Raw genomic sequence first — 13989 nt, 5'->3', positions numbered from 1 at the left:
ATTACAAATAGTACTTCAGTTCTCACCACACAAGATATCCAGAGAATGCGGTAAATCAGGAGTTGTTCATGTTCTTTATTTATACTATTAAACATCTAGGTTGGTCCTGTATGGAAATACAGCCCAGTTATCTTTTCTGTCTATGCCGCAAGCTTCATGTCGTCTCAGTTAACACCACACTAAGCATTTGTGGTGCCCATAGTTCCTTAAATCATATCAAATTTCACAAACACTCCACCTGTGTACACTGCATCAATAATAGCTAATTCTATAGAAATTTTGAGGAATTCTATCCTCAATTATTTCCACGATTGAGCTTTTTATTTTATGCTGTGTTTTTTTCCGCAGTGTACTCAGAACCTGAAACAAATTAAATTCTTCACCCCCCAATTTCAGGAAAGAAAAATCTCAAAGTGTCGCTTAAAAGATTCTTATCTAATAATCTAAATGTTTCCAAATGCTACAAATGAATAAAAACTTGGGTTCAGAGCAGAAATTATTCTGTAGCCTTAACTGCAGGAATCTTTGACACATCTATTATGAAATCTACCTATATATGCATACCACTGCTGCTTTTCAGGCAAGCTAACAGTATCAGTTCCAAAATGTCTTCACCAGCATGAGACTGTAAAACTACAACAGAAAATAATATAAACAATGTCAAAACAAATCCTGTGATGCAAGCAGACAATCTGTACATTACACCCACCACTTTCTTACTTCAGTTTTCTGTTGTCTGCCATGGGGACCATGGTAGACGTCAACCCATCAATATTACATCGAGATCCAAACATAAACATTCCTACATTTCATAATCGTCTTGATCTGGGAATCTGATTTGAAGCTATCATTAGTTGGAATCATCATTACAATATTATAATGCAGGCTAACAACTGAACAATAAGTCCACCCATCCTCTCCTCACACCAAACCATGAAACACTCTTGGAACCATGAAACGTCCATCGGATCTAAAATTAGAAGTAGCTCAAAGCCCTGACTGAACTATCTTGATAGGATGAGATACAGCAAAGGAGACAATAGTTGGTTTAGATAACGTAGAAGAAGAGTTTCCTCCATTTTAGTCAGTGGTCAACCACTGACAGATTTCAAAGAAAGAAAAAGCAGACCCTGTGCACTGGTTTAATCTCTGTGACCTCATCCCTCTGATCGCACGGAGGAAATCAGTCACGAAACCTCATGAGCAGACTTCTGACAGGATTGGCAGTCCTTGATGGAGGAATATATCAAATCATTACTTTTGTTCATTACAAGAGCAAATATCATATTGAAGGAGAGGAAAGGAAATATATAAACTGTTGAACATAAAATATGATCTACTGTTCCATTGCCTGTTTAACCAGCTTATCAAATATTCCATTAGAAATAACTTTTCTCATTTAAAGTACACTTAATGTAAGGGCCATTTCTACATTTTTTTAACACCTTTGCCATTGTCAGTACAGCATGCTGATCATTAAATCACTCATTTCTATTTGATTGATAGGAAAGATGAAATATCCACAGAGAAAACCGGTGGCAAAAAGCTGGAAGACATTCCTTCCATTTCTACAGGTAAAATCAAATCTGCTTGCTGTGTGTCTGCCTGTCAAATAGAATTGTTAAAACCAGTCATTCATAGATCTTAGAAGGCTGTAATTTAATGAATGAAGTCGAAGCATGAAAAGTTCAGTGAAAATGCTTTAGCAAAATAATCTATAAGAAGCATTCTTTTATTTCTTTACAGCAATTTCTTTACTCAAATGTAGTGTTCCAGGTTTGTTTCACAGTCTTTAAATGCATGTTTTCCTAGTTTCAGGAGAGTAGAGAGTAGAGGTAATTTTACTTCAGTTGTGAATTAATATTTAGAGTGTCAGCTGCTGCATTTTGTTAGCCAAAATAAGCAAGTGGATGAAAATAAATAATGACTTTAGCCAGAAAGTCACAGTGATGCCAAGACATTAATTTCAGCAGATTATTTCAATTAGACCTACCAACACTGTTGTATACTACAATTCTTTAAAATACTGTTAGAAATTTATGCAGTGATAAAAATCTGTAAATATGAGCATTTTGGTTCAAGGAGAAAACATCCTGCACATATATTTTTATGAGGGCCAAATATGACAGAACCTTATTGATAGTGGCTTCCAGCACAGTAATTTTGCCTCTAGCTGGAAAACTCTGTCAAAGCCTTTTGTAATTTTAAATTGAGCCCTAAAGAAAGATGTCTAGCATAGAGACAAAGATCTCGTTTGGCAAAATCAAGCTGAGACATTTGGTGATACATAATGCAGTATGACAGGAAATGATAAAATATTATTTAATTCACACAATTTCATTGATGCATAGTCAGTGCCATTTTTGCCTTCAGTCACACACATGCAATGCTACTGATGTTTTGACCTAGAAAGAAAGTCCATCTACTGTATAAAAAGTGGCAGCTTTAGCCATGCCATAAGTCATGACCACCTTTCACTGGCACAGGCTTGCGCTCAAACACACCAGCGAGCTGACACCTCACAAAAAGGGGGAAGATTTTTGATGTGCAAATCTGTGCTTGCCTGATTTTACTTTAAACCTCTCCAGGCTCCCCCGGCACACCCCTCTCTCCATACGCACCAGTACCTAACGGCACGCTGCTCAACGAAATCGTGAACGACACGAAGACTCCTGTGAAGGTGAGGGCACTGTATTTTCCTACTGCACTTTTTCACTCACCTCTTCTTTTTGAGCTCAGCTATCAGAAAAGAGGGGGAAGCCTTATAAACACTTAGTGCTTATAAGCCATGGGTGCTCCCCTCTGTTACAGCTGGTAGCACTGAAGGGTTTTACTAGCATCTGTTTTGTACCCTTCAGGTGGGTGGAGATGCTGGCCGAAGCCTTGCCCATCGCACCCCTGGCAAATCACCACCATTCTCTATCTCACCTCTGCAAACTTCTCAGCTCCAGCACAGGAGTTGCACCAGAGTGATCCCAGATAAATGCTATTTTCACTGTCTGAAATTATTACATCCTCAGGATGTAAGAATGCAAAATAATCTCAATATTCTCAACTGTGTATTACCTACCTGTATCATAGCTGTCAGAGCAAGAGAGCAGATAGAATATGAGGAAAATGTTTTTTTAAATTGCTTATTTGTGATCTTTGAGATGTACCAGGAGACTGGCATTAACCAGTTCTTCCATGTTATGGGCCTCCTCATTCTTCCTCAGCCCAGTCCTCTGTGACCAGCTCTCTAAAGGCTGGCTCCTCAAAAGTATAAAGAGCCTGGCCGAGAGTAGAATTGTCCTTGAGCAAATAAAAATATTTTTAAACTGTTTAAAAAATACAGAATATGTAAGTATTGCTAATAAGTGAAAACATGCAGTGTACATGCAGTACATGCAGTAAAGAAAACCTTGTTTTCTGTTCCAAGGCTTTCATATTTTTAACAGGCAAACTTTATAGAACCCTGAAAGGTTTTATTCAGAAAAAAAAAAAAAAAGGCTCTTCTGTGTAATAGAAGACATTGGCAGTGGAAGGTAGGGATGGTATGTGTTAACATTAGTAACAATATTTGTGAAAAAGGACTGAGAGATTGGCAGAAGGCAGGAGTTTCCTGGGTGGTGTCTCTGCATCACCTCTTCAGGTACTTGCACTCCAAGACTTGAAATTTGAAGCTTAGCTCTGTGAATAAGGAACAAGAAATACCGTCTGATCTTAAAATTAGCAAATATGTAACTTGATATCTAGGATGAATTACCAAATCTGCGACTGACTTAAAAGGGAAGACTTCTACCTATTAAATACTGAAATGTCGGGGGAAAAAAAATCACTTAGTTTCACTTCTCCCGTTTTTTTCCCTCTCCTCTTCTTTTCCAGGAGCTGGGAACAAATACAGTCCCAGAACTGCCTGTGGAGCAAATGGTGGAATTCAGTGTCACTCTCACTGATCAGGAGTACACAGCTGAACTTAGTGATCCCAACTCCCTACAGTACCAACAGCTAGCTGCCAAATTTCAGCTACAGGTAAGGAGGCTGAGTGATTATGAAAATGTTGACTTTGTACCTTGTCTGAGATTCATACTATGAAACTACCTTCACCATGAAACAGAATGAGCATCTACTTTCCTCACTTGAAATAGAGATTTCCTATTGTCTCAAGATCTTTAGTTTTTCTTCATGTATAATCAGCTTTTCCCCTCCTTTAGGCCATCAGTTCAGCCACCAAGCTAACAAGCCAACATCTTTGCAGCAGTAGAGCCTCAGATAACTGATGAACAGAGTAACTTTAGGAATATCATTGAAGCTTAATCAGGAATTCATGGACAGTACTTTGTCATAATTTAATTTCTGCAATAAACCTAATGAGAAATGTAATATAAATGTTAAAAGTAACTAGCTTCTGTTGTTTGAACTGTTCTTCGAAGGACTTCCAGTAATTTTGTTGTGCATTACTATAGTTTCTGTAAGAACTGGAACACCTGTGGTGTTTTGGTATAATTAATAATATTAACTGAATGTTCAGCTATCAATTTAATAAATAGCAGTTAATGACTTGTGGTTCCCAAAAGGTTTTCTCAGTAAAATTAACTAAAGCTTCTCATCAGTTTCATGAGCATTCCTCAGTGCAAGCTATTTCACTATCTTGGTTTGGTTTCAGATGTGTATAGAAAAATGGTGAAGGATATATTGCAGAGCTGATAAAAAGTGGCTTCTCTGGAGATTTCTAAAACAGAACTAAAACAGATTTTCTCAAACAGAACTGCCTGCAGACTTTGTTTACTACACATATAATGATATAATTCAGCAATCTGACTTTTAACTTATTTCATTAATTGGAGGGGAAGAAATGCAAAGTTTCTTGGTTGTTAAATTATTTTAAATTGTCATCAAATTTTATCTGTCACTTTAAAGAGTGCAGAGCTGTTCTTTACATGCAATGTTGAATAGGAAATAATTTGTAGTCCAGTATCATGAAATACACCTGACATACTTCCCGCCAAATACAGGTTATGGAGGAGGCAGAGGACAATCTTGATACAAGACAATTTACAAATGCACTCAAAGAGTGAGAGTGAGGAGGTTAGATTCAGAATTAAAAACTCATCCAGGTACATGAGCTCCTCTACAAATTCCAGGGAGGCATTTGCGAAGATTGACGCCATGGAGTTTAAAGCTCAGTTTCTAATTCATTCCAGGACGTGGCAAGAGGGAAGAGTCACAGCAGACAATACAGTACAAATGTTCAGAAGTACATCTGTATACCACAACATACATTTGAAATCACATGAGAAATGGAATGCAGATTCAGATGTTATGCTACTCAGTAAATCAGGATTCAGTTGGCAAAAGTAGAAAATAGGAAGCTACACATATGTACATATTTAAAAGAAAGCATCAACTTTGTTATGATGTAAAGAGAACTAAGAAGAGAGTGAACACAGCCCATGCCAACAATCAGCTGGCAGAACATGGCTAAAAGGGGATTCAGTTACCTAAACATGGATATCTGGTGCAATTTTAGGTGCCCCAGGTTATTCAATACATCTGCAAGGGCCTCTCAAACATGAGAGTACTGCACTCTTGAACCAGCAACTGAGCAGAAGATGATCTTAAGGCATTGAAAATGATAGTGCTTGCCTAAGTTTAGGAAAATTAATTGCATCCTCGTGATTTAGGGCTTTAATCTCTGTCACTTTCAGTGAGTGTTAGTCACATGAATAACATTTAAAATTTTCCCACAGTCTAATTGCTATTTCTGCACCACTTTTACTAAGTTGGACCAAGCTCAAAACGAAGTGTTTACCTCAGTTCCTGTCCTACTGTCCTCTTGCAAGAGGTGGACAAGGGGAGTGTAGATGGCAGGCCATTTTCTGCACTAGACATTATATTCTCTTCTGCTTGCTGCAACGAAAAAAAAAGACATCTACGCTTATACAGTGTGGCTGATACCTGGTATTGTGGTAACACAACTGATCTTCTGCTACTTCTTCTTCATCTAACCTACACTAGAGATGCAGAGAAAGCTGTGGGTCTGACTACGCATTCTCTACCAGTTCTGACATACTCTCATGCATGAATGAATGAGTTTTAAATGTACGCTGGAAGGAATCATACAAGGAAGAGGAAAGATTTACACACTAGTTCATGTACTTTTTAAGTGATACAATGAATTAAAAGGACTTCATTGCTGAAAAGGCTTTTTCACTGCTGAATTCCCTCAACTCCACAGGCTTTGTTCACAGATGAAAGGCTTAGATGATCTGTTGCCTGGTATTTAACATGACCGGGAAGTGAATCAGAAAGGAACTGTGGAACTGTGTGTTTAAAAAAATCCCTTTCCTCTGATATAGTAGCTATACATTAAATATTTCATTTGACTTGGCAGAATAAATCTTGCTAGAATTAGAAAAGACCAAAAGATCAGTCAGCTGGATCTCAAAATATTGTTAATTATTGAGGTGCTAATAAAAACACTTATTATCCAAAGTCTGGAAAATTGATACAGAATTCACCCTTTCTGATCATTGTTTATTATTCATATTCTCTTTTCTATTCAAAACTATGTAACTGTCCAGTTGTTTACATTAGAATTAAAAATATATGAAGTTATTTTATTTATACAAGATGGTTAAAACTGTTTAATATATAAATGATTTGTCAAATAATTTAAATCCATCTGCATTTGGTTGATATTTCTAAGTAATTAATAATTTACAATTAAGGTGAGTTGAATCATAAAATCATTCATGAACCAAAACTGAGAAAAATGAGAAAAACCTTTGATTCATAATAGCTCTGTTATGAAGTAGATTCTCACTGATTTACGTAATTACATTACTAAAAAAAACCCCTGTATTTTGTGCTTCATTTTGCATATTAACAGGTAATCTAGGCAGCATATACAAACCAAATATTGTGTTTAAATTCAGCAATTACAATATCACAAAGAGGGCAGTTGAGACTGTTTCCTAAAACTCTTTCTGAAATGTGAAAAAATACTGTCTAGGTAGTAAATCTGTGCTTGCTTTTTAGTGATAGAACTTACACTGAACTAGTGATTTTATGTTTTTCTATAGATGCAAAAAATATTTGAGAAACTGCCAGGATTCAAAGAAATCCACGTATTAGGATTTAAGTAAGTAAGAAAATGGGACTCATTCTTCTATTGGCTACTAAGATTCTCCTCTTCCTTCTTTCCCTCCAACATGAAAAGACCTGTGATAATCGTGGGGTGTGTATTGCTGTAAACAGAAAATAGTTTTCTGGGAACAACACAGAGACAATAATATGGAAAGAAGTGCAAACACTTCAGGTGAGTCTCACTTCAAGTGAGACTACGAGGTTTTGAATTACTGAGCAGAAGTAGCTTTGATTCCCTGAGGGGTGAAGTAATCAATAAATCCTTTAAAATTGTTTGCTAGCAACCTTGTATTAAGGATGTTTTTAAATGACAAGATAGTTAGGAGTATGATTATTTAGGTGGCTTCTTTTTTTCGTTGTGGATCCTGTGCCCTTCATAGATCACAGTGAAGGTACCTTGGCAAGAGAAGGTTGGAAGATTACAGGAGGATACATGTTTACACGTAAAACTTCTGCAATAGGTGTTTCCCAGGTGTTTCAAACAATTTTAAATGTTTCAAGTTTTAATGAATTTGTGTTTTATCTTGCTATTTCTTTTAGTTTTAGCTTCCTTCTATGTTTACTGCTAATACAAGCTATTGTGCATTTTTTCAATAGAGAATTTACAGGGGAGGGAGTATTTGATATGGTTATGCTTCTATAGATTACAGCACATTATGTAATGAATCAAGGGAAAAAATTACTAATAGTAAGAAATAACAAAGTTGAAAGGGAATAAAGAGCAGTAAAAAATGCATAAATTCATGTGGGCTTATGGCACAGCATCAGGAGCATTCTGTCCTTCTAATAATATTTAATATACATTGAATAACGTTCATATTGCAATAAAATTTTAAGCAAGAACATACTACTTCCTAGCTTTTCTCTCTGCAAAATTGCTAGGGAAAAAGAGAGAAGAGCAAAACAGAGTGAAAATCATTTGCTTATATTTTGATAACGAATGTAAGAAAACAAAAAGCTGGCTACTGCAGAACAAGCCGAGAAAATCTGTGGTAGCATCTCACAGTTACCACTTGCAATAACTAACCTCTTTCAGTTGTGACTCAACCTCTTTCAGCTGTGGGGAGACCTGGGATCCATTTCTGTTTAGTATCCTGGTCTTAGGAGCTGATATGAAAGTGCATTCATCAATGTGGAAGACCAGGATTGCTTCCCATCATCTAGTAATTTAGTTAGCTCCTGAGAGTTACAGATCAGCAAAGACCTTTGCTGTCCATTCTCCCTTTGCCATATTGCTACATATATTAGGAGCATTTCCCACAAGGCAATATGGAAGGACAAGATTAGAGGTATGCTAGAGCATTCATCAGGGAAAATAACAGGGCGTTATATTACAGAAGGTCAACACAGGCATGTCTTCCAGAGGGAATTAGTAGCTCAAGTTACACCTGTGATTAGGATATGAGTAGGCACAATGTGTGGTAACAGTAATAGTTGCTAATACTGTCACAGGTATTCATTACAACTATAAAGATATAGATTAGCAATGACAGTGCTCAAATTGAACCATTTCTAGTGAGAAATAGGATAGCAGATATTTCAAACTATCAAAGTAAAGTGAAATTCCTGTTTCCCTACTCAAAACATGGGGATTCCCGTTGTCTGGAAGAGAAAAAGTGAAATCATGGAGAGCAGGCTATCATTTTCACACAGAGATAAAAACTATAGATGACATGTAGAAGACAAGATAAATTGTCAAAAGGTGGTTTTGATGTACAACTGATTGATTACCTGTATATATGATTCTTTGTTTTTCTTTCTTTTGCAATCCTTTATCACACCCTTTCTTCTGTGATGAAATGAAGACAGAAGAAGGAGAAAGATGGGTAATTTGTCTGTAATTCATAATTAAGATTAATCATTTTAAAGACTATTAGACATAGATAGACACATCATTAAATATTCTTTGTCTTGATGTGACAAAGTGAATTCATGTTCTGCCTAAGTATAAAATCTGTAATACAAAACAGCAGGGATAGCTTTTACCTTAATCTGAAAGGTTCATGTAATCAAATTTTGTCAGGATCTCTCTGAAGCACAGAAAATTTTTTGACCTAAGAAAATTCACGTTCAGATGACTAAATATCTCTATCGGTCATAAAGTGAAAAAAAAAATAGGAAACAATATTTAAATTTTCATTTTTGATGCTGTTTCCTAGCTGTATTCTCATATATACATTATCTTCAGTAACCATGTAGAATTTGATTTGTTACCTCCATTATCAGGCCAGATAGAATGGCAAAGAGAGCAGTTACTAGCCTGATAAAATGCAGAGAGCTTTTGACTGGTAATACAAACAGCTAAAGTCATTTGTTGTTCCTTAGAAGTGCTGCTGGGGAATAATTTTTCTAGCAGTTCCCAGAATTTCCCTTTTACTCATAGTTTAAAAAGAATTGTCTAATGTTTTTCCTGAATTCTTGCAGTGTCATATAAATGTAAATACATAGCACATACTAGATAAAGTGAAATTCCTCTCTCTCCGCTGATCTGATATTATAAAAAGCAACATAATGGAGTACAAATATTTTACAATGTACTCATTATTTTTTAATTTTAATTAGGTGAAATTAGCATTTATCAAAAGCCATGTACTGATAATTGTGAAAATTTGAGACTTCTGTTAAACAAGTACATCTAGGGAGATGCTATAGACAGTAATTTGTACTTCAAAAAGCTAACTGCCATTGTGAAAAGTGATTTGCTTGCCACATTAGCTAACTTTCTTGCTGTTCTTTAAAAATGAGTAAAAAATTGCCCCAGATGTGATAAGATTTTTTGCTTATCTGTAGTTTTATGAACTGTCTAATGCTTTTTCATAACTTCCTGTATAATTAATAGATGATTATGGCTTCTAGTAACCCCAGTGTGCAATTATGACTATTTGAACCAATAATCAATGACTATATTATCAGTTCTATAGATGTCTGAGTACTCAGATAAAACTGGATTATATTAGAACATTTTTCTAATTTTCTTCAATATTAGAATTTTCATTAAAAATTATGCATAGAAGAAAAATTATCTAGGTATAGCAAAAGTAATTTAAACATTACAATCTTACTAGAAAGAAGCATGTCTGCATTATTTTTACAGAAGATAATATGTTATGGTTGCATATATTTTTGCTTGTTTGTTTTTTTGTAAAATCAGTTCTCAGACAGTAACTGATTTTGCTGCACTGGGTATTTTTGCATCTTCTTGCAGATCAAGCAGCACTATAGCACGATATGTGGTAAACTTTGAGAGAGATGGCTCAGAAATCAAAAGCACAGCAGATGACATCTCAACTATTGGATCTAATAAGGTTGAAAATGAAAAAATTCCACTTTCTCCAAAGGAGGAGAGGGAGATATCAGCAACTAAACTCACAGTAACAGACCTTCAGCAACTGGTTGCCATTGCACTCCATGAAGACCAGTCCCTGCCACTGGACCTTGGAACGCTTCAGTTTACTGATGGTCAGTAGGCAGGCTGCTGCCAGGCACAACTCTGAACCTTGCCCTTTCAAAGTGATGCAATTTCAGTAAGGTCTCCTTTGCTTCTCTAACAGATTGTTTTCATTTGACATATCCCATTCTCCTAAGTTGCATAGTATCCAAGAGATGTGCAGATCTAAGTTAAATTTTATAGCAAAACGTGACTTTATATTTATACAGCCTAACTTCCAATCACATTGGAGGATATATTTCTTAATTGTTTGTTCAGAAAAGCTGGATGTTTTTCATACTTAGACAAATAAGAGGAGACCTTATTTTTCTTAGTGTGCAGTCTTCCAGTACCTAAAGGTGGCTTATAGGAAAAATGGGAGCGGTAGTGGTTTTAAAATAGAGGGAGGTAGATTCCCATTGGACATTAGGAAAAATTTTTTTGCAGTGAGGATGGTGGAACACTGGAACAGGTTGCCCAGAGAGGTGGTGGATGCCCCATCCCTGGAAACATTCAAGGCCAGGTTGGACAGGGCTCTGAGCAACCTGATCTGGTTGGAGATGTCCCTGCTCCTTGCAGAGAGGTTGGACTAGATGACCTTTAAAGGTCCCTTCCAACCCTAACTATTCTATGATTCTATTATTCTATATCTATATATATATATAAAGAAATACTATGAATATTCACTATATCATTTTAATTTCCCAGTATGGAGAGTCTCCTTTCTTTAACAAAACAAAAAATCAAGGCTTCCTCTAACATAAATTTAGCTTTCTGAAAGCTAAGTCTTGATTATAAGCAAGCCATCTAACCTCCCAGTGAAGTCAGAGAGGCAGATATCTTAAAGTGCATTTGATCGCAAGCTAAAATCAGTGGTGTGAATCACAATGTAAAGATGCGTTTTGCTCCCTGAAACACAGAGAGAGTATAGATGACAAACTGAGTGTGAAGACCCCCAGCAGAAGGTTGAAGCGCTGCATCCTGTTCAGTAACTCAGCTAATAAACATCCCTGTATAGTCCATCAATGTTTTTTTCAAGGCTAGCATAGGCCTAGTTTGGGAGAGGAGAAAATAATTTAAAATATATTTTTCCTATGTATATTTACCAAAAAAAAATCTTTTAAAATACACCAAATTTTGTTTGTAGTGCTTCATTTGCAAGCAGCAGCATTTTTTTGCCAAAAGATATTTAGTTTAACTAATACTTCCTGTAAGACTAAAATGTTATCTCTTAATGCAGATTAAAAGTCCCAAGAAAAAAATGTTATGGATATAGAATGCTTTAATAATAGCTATTTTAATCAACTTTTCCCCACTAGTTAGTTTTAATAACCATTTTTATAAAACCAGCTTGCATGTAAGTATGTTTTAAGAGCTCCTCTGAGGGGGTGAAGGGAGCAACTGGTCACTAAAGCCAAAACACTGAGAGTAACAATGGTGTGGACTCTGGGTAAAACTGAAAAGAATTTAGGCTTAATGAACAACACAATATAATGACTCATCACAGCCCTTGCAGACTTAACTGAGCAGTTCATACTTCAGCTGATTTTAAACATTTATCCATGGTTCAGCTCTCTGCAGACCTATCCTATTTATACTAAATAAAGAACACAAAGAATACTGCATATAAAAATCCTGGTTTCCTCACAATTGCCAGTTTAAATGGAAATTTATGCCTCTTTCTTCTTAACATGGATTTTTTTAAAGTAATTTTTGGATAGAGAATAGTTTTAATACTGTTTTTTACTGAGTTGATGTGTTTTGATCAGTTTTCAGTGTGCTGAAATATTGTGCGCTCTCTCTCTTTTTTTTTTTTCCCCCCAGAATCTATTATACCGCCTAGTGATTTTGATAATGATATCCAGGCCATGGTCACTATTCCTCTGACAGGCCCTGATTTGGTAAGTTAATAATGGTTGTTATATTTATTTATTTCTCCAGAGAAATGAAATTAAACAGTGTTAAGACATACATAAATATACAGAAAAAGGCTCTTATGCTAAAATACATATCTGCCTTTTATAAATGCTGTAAGGATGAATGTTGTGGTGTTACAGTGAAACAGATTACTGTTTAGAGCATTTACAGGTGAATATTACTGCTTGAGTAACTTTTCTAGTTTTAATGGCAAAGTAAACAATGTCTAACCAGTTCAGTAGTACATCTCAATGACAGAAGAGTAATTGACAGGGATAGTGAAAGCCGTCTTTCCTTGACCATTTTTAAAATTACAGACAACGTGATTAGGATTACACACACATGCCAAACATTTTATACATCCCATAACTTCATGTTGAGTTAGCTGTTTGCAGGCTCCTGTGGATACAGATTGTTAGCCTTTTCAGCAAGGAAAGTTAAACATAATAAAGCTGCTTTTAAAAACCTTTTTCAGGAGGACTCCATGAGTGTGGAACTCCCACTAGGTTACCCCAGCCCAGCAACAGTGGACCAAAGAGGAGATGTCTTAGTCAATGAATTTACAACTGGAATCCCTGTTCTAAGCAGAGACATCAGTGCCCCTGAAGAATTTAATAATTTTGTTTCATCTGAACCTGTGTTCCCTACCAAGCCCTCCAGAGAACCGTTTCAGGACATATTTCCATATACCGAAGATATCGCTACTGACCACCAAAGTTTCACAGTGCCTTTCAATACTCTGGGTAGCACTAGCAGTCCTCCAAAAACAGAAGATTCCTATTTGCCTCCTCCAGCAGATGATTCTGCTAGCAATGACTTAATCACTGATGGCTACGAGTCTCCAACGGAGCAAGCTATCACACTGGCAATTTATACCACGGATAGCTTTACCTCACCAAATCTCCTGCAAGCCAGAGATGAGAATCGTGAAGCTGAGGAGAAGAAAGAACTGACTGATATAACAGAACCACCTTTCAAGGAAGCTGACCAAGATACTCTGTCTGGACAAGGTAAGACATAAAAGATTTTTCTGTAAAAGAGTACGAGATATCCAGTTGTTATTACACATACAGTCGTGTATAGGTACAGTAAGCATTCTTTTCAGTTGTGACAGATATTTTTGTGGACCATCAAAGGTGAAAAATTTACATTTCTGATGCCCACTTCATGAAAATCCTAATGTACCTGACTTAAAGACTGTCAAAGCAGAAAAAAACAAAACACCCAACACAACAACAAATGCCTAAGGATAAAGCATGCTTTCTAGAGGGTATTATGGTAGAAATTCAAAAAGGCCAAGCAAAAAGACATGTTAGAGGGGGGAAAAAAAAAAAGGACACCCCAGGCTAACACAAAAATTCTGGTATTTAGAACATGGAAGGTAAATTACTTTGGGTTGTACAGACAGATCTGGGTGATAGCAGCAAGAGTATAATGAAATAATTTATTCCAAGCAAAGAGTACCATGGGTCAGAAAAGTTTACGTATCCTCAGATCTGATGAATGTGAAAAACTTC

General features: G+C 36.2%; 1 protein-coding gene across 1 annotated transcript in view; it reads left to right on the top strand.

The window, feature by feature from the left end:
- IMPG1 (interphotoreceptor matrix proteoglycan 1) overlaps nucleotides 1–13989 on the top strand; it is a 60232-nt gene that overhangs the window by 19554 nt on the left and 26689 nt on the right. Inside the window, exons 5-12 of the mRNA XM_086744910.1 lie at nucleotides 1507–1574; nucleotides 2589–2680; nucleotides 3865–4011; nucleotides 7065–7123; nucleotides 8934–8954; nucleotides 10334–10587; nucleotides 12380–12456; nucleotides 12948–13482. Of these exons, the coding sequence (XP_086601036.1) occupies nucleotides 1507–1574; nucleotides 2589–2680; nucleotides 3865–4011; nucleotides 7065–7123; nucleotides 8934–8954; nucleotides 10334–10587; nucleotides 12380–12456; nucleotides 12948–13482 (1253 nt within the window). The remainder of the gene's footprint in view (nucleotides 1–1506; nucleotides 1575–2588; nucleotides 2681–3864; nucleotides 4012–7064; nucleotides 7124–8933; nucleotides 8955–10333; nucleotides 10588–12379; nucleotides 12457–12947; nucleotides 13483–13989) is intronic.

The sequence above is a fragment of the Chlamydotis macqueenii genome, chromosome 3, assembly GCF_036417535.1.
Source record: "Chlamydotis macqueenii isolate bChlMac1 chromosome 3, bChlMac1.mat, whole genome shotgun sequence".
Lineage (NCBI taxonomy): Eukaryota > Metazoa > Chordata > Aves > Otidiformes > Otididae > Chlamydotis > Chlamydotis macqueenii.
The sequence above is the reverse complement of the archived record's forward strand: the minus strand, read 5'-3'. Positions and strand labels throughout refer to the sequence as shown.